Below are 10710 nucleotides of genomic sequence, written 5' to 3' on the forward strand. Positions count from 1 at the left end.
TTGTTCGACCCATTTGGAAGGTAAAACGAGCCCCGAAGCGAGCATACCCCTAAATTCGACAATTTTCGTGTGCTATAGCACACCATTTTTTGGGTGATCCGGATTCTGACTTAAAAAATGCCAAATTTTTTCGTGGACGCCCGTCAAGACCTTGTCTATGCATACGGTTTGCCATTACGGCTTGTCCGACCCATTTGGAAGGTCAAACGAGCCCCGAAGCGAGCATACCTCTCATTTTGACGATTTTCGTGTGCTATAGCACACCATTTTTTTGGTGATCCGGATTCCGACGTCAAAAATGCCAAATTTTTTCATGGACGTCCTTAACACCTTGTCTATGCATACGGTTGGCCATCACGGCTTTTTTGACCCATTTGGAAGGTCAAACGAGCCCCGAAGCGAGCATACCCCTCATTTCGACGATTTTCGTGTGCTATAGCACACCATTTTTTGAGTGATCCAGATTCCGACGTCAAAAATGCCAAATTTTTTCGTGGACGTCCTTCAAGACATTTTCTATGCATACGGGATGCCATCACGGATTGTACGACCCATTTGGAAGGTCAAACGAGCTCCGAAGGGAGCATACCCCTCATTTCGTAGATTTTCGTGTGCTATAGCACACCATTTTTTGGATGATCCGGATTCCGACGTCAAAAATGCCAAATTTTTTCGTGGACGTCCGTCAAGACCTTGTCTATGCATACGGTTGGCCATCACGGCTTGTCCGACCCATTTGGAAGGTCAAACGAGCTCCGAAGCGAGCATACCCCTCATTTCGATGATTTTCATGTGCTATAGCACATCATTTTTCGGGTGATCCGGATTCCGACGTCAAAAATGCCAAATTTTTTCGTGGACGTCCGCCAAGACCTTGTCTATGCGTATATCCGTTAATATAAAAAAAAATTATGCTCTAATTTTTGCTAGAAAAAGACATCAATATCTCAAAAATATAATGAAAGGTAATTCGAAGTTATATTTGTTATTTCTCTCTTTTATTACTCTCTAATACGGAAAGCAAATTATAACCCAAAAGGAAAAAAAGAGTTTCCGGCCGATAGTCCCTTTTATCAGTGTAGGAGTTCCGGCGTATATACAGTCCCTCTATAGCTCTCTCCGATGAGGTAAAGTGTCAATTCTATATCATTATTCTGCTGAATTTGTCTAATTTTTTTGTTGTTGGAGAAGAAAGCTGGTTTTGATAGTGACACTAATGAATCAAATCCATTGGGAACTGATTATTTTGCAATATTTCATTTCCTTACTGTATTTTGTTTTTACTCATCTGAGGTCTATCGGAAACAATAGGAGAGGGCTATGTAGACACCATCTTCCCCAAATCCCACTTGAGTATGTTGTTTTCATGGGGTTTTCTTTACTTTTTCTGTGTTGCTCCAAAATTTTGGAGAAGTACTCTATTAAATCTGATGAAGGTGTTGAAAGAAATCAATTTTTGAATTTGTTAAAAACATAACACAGTGAAAACAACAGATTCATATAGTGAAAAATATAAGAAAGTTGTTATTTTACATAGGGTAAAAACCCCGCTCCTGTGCAATAGTTCACAAACCACATGAGTAACTCAGCTCGGCCCAGAAGGCAAAGCACATAGGAGACTAACCCGCATTAGGCAAGCTTGGTGCGACGAGTTTGATCCAGAAGGCAAACCCCAGTGCGACGAGCTAGACCCAGAAGGCAAACCCCTTGCTTTCGTTGACAAGGGGTTTCAAACTTGAGACCTCCAACATGGAAGTCCCAAGCTCAAACCGTTGGGCCACCCCGAAGGGTGTGGCATCTGTTTTAATTTGATTGACCTATTTTACTTTTTAGTTCGTTTAAAAAAAGAATGACCTAAGCAACTTTTTATTTTCAACTTTTCGTAGGATAGGTTTAAAACGACAAGATTAAATGACATTTTAGTACATTTGATAGTTTTTTAGTTTTAGACCAAAATATTTAGAAGTTATTTTAACTTTCTTAGACATCGTGCCTAGTGAGTCAGGTCAGTCAACTTGAAACTGAGAGAGTAATGAGTATTAGAAAGAAATGATTTGCGTCGAACAAAATGGATATAGGGGATTCATATAGTCGAATACAACTAGTTCGATATTAAGACAAAGTTGATTAGTTTACTGGCTCATTGATGATTGGTTCAATTGCTTATGCTTTATTCATTCTCACTAAGAGACCTGTTTTTGAGGTATGTATACCTTCCACCGCTCTCTTAGCTTTGCATGCGAATTCAGGCCTGTGACTGACTCCCTTATTGATTCTAGTGATTAATCACTGTGGTTATCCATATAAATAATGCTCTTCCACTTCTTTGAAAGGTTTTGCTTACTGTGTTTCATTGCAATTGGACGTCCTCCTTTGTCAAGAAACTTAACAGGATTGTGTCCCACTCATGCACATTGTATAAAAATTCTTCTAGGAATTTGTTTAATATACATTCTCCTTTTATATTTAAGTAATTTGATTCATTCTGTGTTATTTGGCAGATGGAATCGTATGAATCAAAGCAGTCCTCAAGTTGCAGGTTAGAATGCTTTAGTTGAACTTGTAGTCTGGAGTCACATGAGTCGAAACACTACCTCAAGTCACCAACTGGACCAGAACTATGTTTGCTACTCGTGGTGCTCATCGATTCTCCAAAAAGCTTCAGCCTTTTCAGGGGTTTCCTCTCAAGAGCTGTTGTTGGTTTAGCAGAACTATAATTAACCATGTACGTTCCTTTACGCAATCCAAACAAAGGAGACCTGTACAACGAGTTAATAGATTGCCGAGCAAGTCTACCAAATCTGTTCCGAAGCAAGACATAGATCTCCCTAAAGTTTTCATGAGGGATACAGTAACAAGAATATCACATATGCTGAGATTTTCAACTTGGGATTCTGCTCAAGAGCAGTTGATGGAACTTCCCATAAAATGGGATTCCTACACAGTTAATCAAGTTCTCAAGACCCATCCTCCTATGGAGAAAGCCTGGTTGTTTTTCAGTTGGGCCTCTAAGTTGAAAGGCTTTAAGCATGACCAGTTTACCTACACGACTATGTTGGATATATTTGGGGAAGCTGGGAGGATTTCATCCATGAACTATATCTTTCAGCAGATGCAAGACAAAGAAATCAAGATAGATGCAGTGACGTATACATCCCTTCTTCACTGGCTTTCCGACCATGGGGACATTAATGAGTCAATTAAATTATGGCAGGATATGAAAGATAAAGGATGTGCTCCTAATGTTGTTTGCTACACTGCATACATGAAAGGTTTGTTTGATCATAATCGAGTTAAGGAAGGAGCCAAGATATACAAGGAGATGCTTCAATCTGGTTGTTCTCCCAACTGCCACACATACACTGTCCTTATGGAGCATCTTGCTAAATCTGGTGAGTGATTGGCTTGTTCCTTTTTATTATAGTTGGGAACTTTGAAGTAGCTCAAGTATTTTACTTAAGAAAGAACTAGCTCAAAATTTCCTTCTTACATGCAAAATGCTTATAACAGTTCATAAAGTTATGTGAACCACTTCTTAAGAAGGCACCATTTTTTAAAAAAAGTGTCCATCAAACTTGTGCATAATTAAGCTTATCCAACATTTCCCTTAGTTGTGAATAGTTGGTGTTCTTATCTTCTGAAGTCTGTAAAGCACAAGTACATGGATTTGTCTATGGCTACATCAGTTCAAATATGGTACTTTAAGTTATATGAACTTATGAAGGATCCATACAGCATATTCTGAAGCTACTCTCATATCCTCCTTGAGCTATAAAGTGTGGGGAACTGACCCAGTTTGGACTCGTGGTGTGAGCAGAGACGCTAGGTAGTGTTTTGCAAGACATTTGTTGCTTGAGTAGTGGCCATATTCAATCAGTGATATAGCTTTCTTTTGTTAGGAGAGTGGTGCTTAGGTTAAACTGGTTTAAGAGTGACAGATGACTAAGAGAGACATTGGTATCAGAATGTATGTTGTCCATGTAATATTTGTTGCAACTGAAGAGGCTAAGAACCTTGTCACTACGTTGTAAACTTGGAGAGAAGATAAAAATCTAAGAAACATTTGTACACTCGAAGGTATATATAGAAATTAGTTCAGGACGGTCTTATTATGGACAAGAACCTAATTGCATCATCTAAAGCACCATCAGTTGAGAAAGTCAAACCAAGGCCAAGCCAACAAAAATATGTTCTGCAGACTTCTGATTTGCTTTTTTTTTTAATTGTTCAAATGTGAAAGTAAGTGAACACTCTGCATACTGTTTTTCATATAAAGGAGTGCTAAGATTTTCTTGTCAAGCATTTTTGACTTTCTAAAATATGTTGTAGCTTATTACAGACCTTTATCTGTGCCTAGGAATTAACACAAACACCTAGAAATTCTTCCTTGGTAAAAGAGTTGTGTGACTTCAAACTAGTAGGATATAACATATTGACATTATTTGTCGGGGATGTTGGTCGACCCATTTTTCTAATCAAAGTGTTTGATGTTTTTAACTGATGGTGACAACTTTCTTTGCGGTTTGTTTTTTACTTTTACTTTTGCCTAATGGAAGCTGATTATAATTTTAACCCAGAAAAAAGGAAAAAAAATGAAACGAAAATTCCTCCTTTATGTGGTAGATGTGTTTGTTTCGCTTCTACCATTAAATTGTCTATAGATAACACTTCCTTCATATGACACCATTTTATTTGTATGAATTGTCTGGAAAACTGTTGCCCTGTATTATACTATGCGTGAATGCAATTTTAAAGACCATATAGTGTCAAAACTTAAAATGGAAGCTTCAATATTTTTGACTTGTAGAAAACTTTGCCAAAAATTGAATTGTAATAATTTGGCATTCTAAGTTCTCTTTGCTATCTATAAAATTAAGTAATTATGATCTTGAATTTTAGACCATTGTCACTTCGAATTTTGACAACTATATTATGATTCCGTGCTATTAAGAATCTCATCTGTAGATGTACCATAATTGGTTTTCAGGAAAATTTGATGGAGTTCTCGAGATTTTCAGTAAAATGCAAGATGCAGGGGTCCAACCAGATAAAGCTACATGCAACATCTTAGTGGGAAAATGCTGCAAAGCTGGGGAAACACAGGCAATGATGAAAATTCTTCACTACATGAAGGAGAATTTTCTTGTTCTGCGTTATTCTGTCTATCAAGAGGCTTTCCAGACGTTGAAGATGGCTGGGGTGAGTGACCGGCTGCTTAGGGATGTTAACCGTCATTTGTCCTTACAAAATTTCAACCAAGATCAGATTGACGAATCTGATGGAATTGCTGAAAGTAGTTGCTTTACTTTGGATGATAGGATGGTTTTGTACTTATTGAATAAAAAAAGTCTTCTTGCTGTTGATTACCTACTAGATGGCTTGATGAATAAGCGTCTCAAATTGTATCCTGGAATAGTTTCAACTGTAGTTGAGGTAAACTGTAGCTGTGGTAGAGTAAATGGCGCCTTTTTGGCCTTCAAAGTCAGTATGAAATTGGGCATAACCATTGACAGAATTACGTACCTCACCATGGTTGGAGAACTTATTAGAGCAAATTCCTTGTCAAGGGTTGTGGACATTGTTGAAGTAATGGTTGGGGCAGGCCTGTCATTAGGGTCAGAATTAACTGCTCTTCTGATTCATCGGCTTGGCTGCACTAGAGAGCCTGCTTCTGCTGAAAAGTTATTTAGCATCTTACCTGATCAGCAGAAGAGTATTGCTGTATATACTGCTCTAATAAACACCTACTTCACCTTTGGGAATGCTGATAAAGGGCTTGAAATATTCGAGACCATGAGAAAGCAAGGGATAAATCTGGCATTAAGTACTTATTGTGTCCTATTGAATGGTCTTGAAAGAAATGGATTATTCGATAAACTACAATCTTATAGGAAAGAAAAAAAAAGATTTGAATCTGAAAGCTGCAGTAGGGAAATGTCAATGGAGGAAACAATCTGCGATCTTCTTTTTGCTGGAAATTTTGACAGTTGAGATGCTAGATATGGGTATCTGGAAACTTTTCATGATTGTGGAGTATTTGGAGTACAAATTAGTTGTTGGTACGTTGCTTGTGCTGTCTATTGTGTGTTTGAATTTATAGAAATGGGGTTTGCTTTGTATGGAATCCCGCATACTGAAACAGAATGCGGGATAGGTAATCTCGTATGGATCATATTAAAACGTTCTCTCTTTGACAAGTTCAGCTTATCTTTAGAAGCTGTAGCAGCTGGAATGATTGGTCAAATGGGGCTTGACAGCTCGATTATTCTCCTGCAACATTATGGCCTTAAAGAGGTTTATTTTCTAACTCTACTTCTTGAATATGGTGGAAATAAGTTAATAGGAATGTAGTTTGACTAATATATTGCTTATTAACTCTTTTAATTGTTTTATATTTATGTGCCTCTAAATTCTAGAATAGTTAATACTAAGGGCTGTCCTGCAGGAAACACGGGTAGAGTATTTCAGGGGAAAAGATTTTGTCGCTTTTGTGAGAAATCATTCAGAACTTAAAGACATACTAGAGTCAGATAAAGGTTTGGAGCCTGAAGATATTGCCAAAACGCTGCTTCAAAGAATCTTTAGTCCGCGGTGAACGTGTGGTGAAAACTGTTCGACCTGGGAAGAAAAAACTATCTCCTTGGCCAGCACATTTAGAGATATACCATGTGAGTATCTTTCTTGATTCAGTCAACTATTGGGGATGTTAAAAAGTTCCTGACTTTATGTTTAATTTTATCTTTACTAGTCTGTGGTTCTGCTGAGACATATATTTATGGTCCTATCATATCCGTGACCAATGAGTATGACATAGATGTGGATCCTCTATACATTTCAAAATACAGTGAGAACATCCTAAAAATTGTACATGCTATGTGGGTGAGTGTATCTGTTATTTACACCACCTGAGACCTTATTACATAGTTTGGTGTTTCCATGGATTTATTATGCTTTGATCCTAACTTGAACTTTGCATATGGACTTAGAGAATGGATGAATGGTAGGGTTACTGAGCTAACTCTTGTGCTAGAAGAACCACAAAAAGAATAGTCTGTTATTCAGTTAAGTATCTGTTTCTTGTTACCCTTTTTTCCTCACACTTGTTATTCAATTAATTTTTTTGTATAGAGTTGTATCATGCACTGTGATGTGGCTACTCTAAAACTTGAAAGCATTACAGCTCTTGGCTAAAATATTGTGACATAAGAGGGATTCGTCTTATAATATAGCAAGTTGATGGGTTTCTTCAATCATCAAATACACTGTTGGCTTCACACTTATCATGTCCGTATCACGATTTTGAATACATATTAGCTAAGTTTATATATATAGCTTACTACTAAAGCAACGATGTTTGTGCTTGCAGTAAGAGCTTTAATCATTGGTGCTATTTGGGTACTTTCCTGAAATCGTGTATGGTTTTTCCCCAACATTCTGGCCGAGGAAGCAACACTGCAAGATTTGTTCCAAGTTTGGCCTCAGAAGGATGAAGTCGAGAGACCTAAGTGGACAGCAATGCTTTTCTACGCAATAGTAGCCGTGGTTGTTATTTTGCTCTTGATGAGGCTGCACGAACCAGGTTTGCTTGCTTGTATATAACAAAAACCAAGCCGCATATTTTGAGCTTTCATGAAACCAAATCCCTATGAAGCTAGATGCCGAATCTCCAAAAAGACGAACTTCAGTAGCAGATAATCTGCAATTTTGTGTCATATTTTGAGAATCAATAACCTAAAATCCCAAGAGCCAGTAATTCGGAGGCATCTTCTCTCATTCTATGAATACAATTCTCTCTTTCTATGGCGCTGAGAAAGAATTCCTTTATTATCAACTGTTGCAGGTATCAGAAACGAGTTTCCAACATTATCGATGATGTGCTCGAGTGGTCTCCTAGACAGGATCTGTCAGGGATGAAGGGATACCGTTGTCAATGTTACCGACTCAAATGATAATGCAACTGATGATAGCAAAACTGGCAGTGAAAAAAGTGTTTTCGCAGACGACTTAGACGAAGAAACCGATCTGAAAGAAGAGAGTGAGTATGTTATTGGAAACTTAAAAGATTGTGTAATTTATATAAATGTTGAAACATAAGCTTCAAGAGTTAATTTTTTTCTTATTTTGTATCAAGTTTTATCCTCTTTGTTAATTCTCTCTGTGGTGAGGTATATTGCAATACTCAAATCTCTTCATTCTCTCCTTTTCCTTTAAAGGTTAGAGTTTAATAATTTATCAATTTTTTAGCGAGCGGATTTTACCTCTTTATGGGCTATATCCCTTGCTTGTCCCCCATATCCCTTTCGGTAAGGGTTGTCGTTGTCTCTAGGAATCTTCTTCTGAATTCTTTAATTTTTTTTGTATTTTATGTTTATTGATTGTTAGTTATTACTTGAATTTGGGATTTTTTATTTTAGGATTAGTTTGAATTTGAGATTATAGGACTAGTTTAAATTTGAGATATTTAAGGACTAGGTTGAACTAAGGTGTTTAAGGACTTTATTTGAAATTGGAATTTTAGGACTAGTTTGATTTCGAGATTTTAGGACTAGCTAGTTTGAATTAGAACATTTTAGGACTAGCTAGTTTGAATTTAGGTATTTTAGGACTTGTTTGTATTTGGAATCTCAGGACTGGTTTGAATTAGGGTATTTCTTGAGTTTGATATTGAAGAAATACTCTAATTCAAACTAGTCTTAAGATCCCAAATTCAAACAAATCCTACATACGTTGACTCAAGCTAGCTAGTCCTAAAATACTCTAATTCAAACTGACTAGAAATTTCAAAATCGAATTTGTCCTAAAATTCCAAATTCAAACAAGTCCTAAAATACCTTAACTTAAACTAGTCCTAAAATTTCGAATTCAAACTAGTCCTAAAATTTCGAATTCAAACTAGTCCTATAATCTCGAATTCAAACTAATCCTAAAGTTCAAACTAGTCCTAAAACATCCTATTTCAACTATTCCTAAAATTACATATTCAAACTAATCCTAAAATCAAAATTCCAAATTCAAACAATAACTAACAGTCGATCATTCAAACTAACAATCAATAAACACAAATTTAATAAACTAACTAACAAAATCAATATTACTCGGATTGAAAAAACAATTGACGAATTATCAAACCTTAACCTTTAAAGGAGAAGAAGATAATGAAGAGCGGGGAGCAGGCAGCGGTGGCGCGACTGGTTTAGGAGAGAATGAGGGGAAGAAAAATGAGAAGAATACAATCTAATTTTCCCAAACATTTTATAAAAAGCGGCAGACAACGTCTATTTCTTCGTCGTTTTTTTTTAAAAAAATGTTTGATCAATATTTTGACTAAAAACGACGGATAAACGACACTGTCAGTCACTTTTTAAAAATGTTTGACCAATTATTTGACCAAAGTAGATTAATCAAGATAACCCAAAAAGATAAATCTGCAATTAGATGATAATGTTAAATTATGAACTATAGAAACATCTTCACTTATAAATTGCCAATAGAAAATTTATATCATGAGGATACAAATTTAAAATTACTCTTATCTATTTCATATAAAAAAATTATACCAAGAAAAAAAAATATAAGAAAAATCAATACTTGAAAATCTAAATATATGATGAATTTTGCAATATCTACCTAAAAATAAGAAGAAAAAAATCACACTACAATAAACCTTCACTATGTTGATGTCTTCACTTATGGTAATGGTAGATATATATACTACAATTTTTGTGTTGACCGGGCGGAGAAGTGAATTTATTTTGGGTAATTTCATAACTTGATTATTAAATAAAAGTATTCAGAATACGATAAATATAATTTTTTAAAGTTAAAGATATTTCAATAAAAAAATGATTAGTGGTAGACATACTATAATTTTGCATTGACCAGACGTAGAAGTGGATTCACTTTGGGTGATTTCGTAACTTGGTTACCAAATAAAAGTATTCTGAATGCGATAAATGTGATTTTTCAAAGTCAAAGATATTTTAATAAAAGTATCATTATTTGTAGATATATTATAACTTTTGCATTGGCCGGACGGAGAAGCGGATTCACTTTGGGTAATTTCATAACTTGATTTAAAAAAAAGGTATTTTTGAGTGACATGTAATTTTCGCAAGTCAAAGATATTTCGATAAAATTATGATTATTGGTATATATATATATATATATATATTACTTTTTCGTTGACTGGACAGAGAAATAAATTCACTTTGGGTAATTTCATAACTTGATTAAAAAAAAGTATTTCAAATGCGACAAATGTGATTTTCTAAAGTCAAAGATATTTCAATAAAATTATGATTATTGTTAGATATGTATATATAACTTTTGCATCGACCGGACAGAGAAGTGGATTCACTTTGGGTAATTTCATAACTTGATTATTAAAAAAAAGGTATTTCGAATGCGATAAATGTGATTTTTTAAAATCAAAGATATTTCAATAAAAAAAATTGATTAGTGGTAGATATACTATATATTTTGCGTTGACCGGATGTAGAAGTGGATTCATTTTGGGCAATTTTGTAACTTGATTACTAAAAAAAAGTATTTTGAATGCGATAAATACGATTTTCTAAAGTCAAAGATATTTTAATAAAATTGTGATTAGTGGTAGATATACTATTACTTTTACATTGGCGGACAAGTAGATTCACTTTGGATAATTTCGTAACTTGATTATCAAAAAAGTGTATTTCAAATGCGACAAAT

General features: G+C 35.3%; 1 protein-coding gene across 10 annotated transcripts; it reads left to right on the top strand.

The window, feature by feature from the left end:
- Nucleotides 1-972: 972 nt before the first annotated feature.
- Nucleotides 973-8192, top strand: LOC101265055 (pentatricopeptide repeat-containing protein At2g01390). 10 transcript variants are annotated; one of them, XM_010316835.4, is made up of 10 exons: nt 973-1127; nt 2502-3392; nt 4988-6059; nt 6204-6294; nt 6446-6668; nt 6749-6879; nt 6987-7061; nt 7181-7284; nt 7367-7579; nt 7841-8192. In XM_010316835.4, the coding sequence occupies exons 2-3, from the start codon at nt 2621-2623 to the stop codon at nt 5989-5991; spliced, it is 1776 nt and encodes a 591-aa protein (XP_010315137.2). In that variant the 5' UTR covers nt 973-1127; nt 2502-2620; the 3' UTR covers nt 5992-6059; nt 6204-6294; nt 6446-6668; nt 6749-6879; nt 6987-7061; nt 7181-7284; nt 7367-7579; nt 7841-8192. The 10 variants fall into 10 exon arrangements, with proteins under 10 accessions (XP_010315137.2, XP_069152386.1, XP_010315134.2 ...); XM_069296285.1 differs by lacking the exon at nt 6749-6879; XM_010316832.4 differs by lacking the exon at nt 6204-6294.
- Nucleotides 8193-10710: the final 2518 nt, after the last annotated feature.

This window comes from Solanum lycopersicum, chromosome 1, assembly GCF_036512215.1.
Source record: "Solanum lycopersicum chromosome 1, SLM_r2.1".
Classification (NCBI taxonomy): domain Eukaryota; kingdom Viridiplantae; phylum Streptophyta; class Magnoliopsida; order Solanales; family Solanaceae; genus Solanum; species Solanum lycopersicum.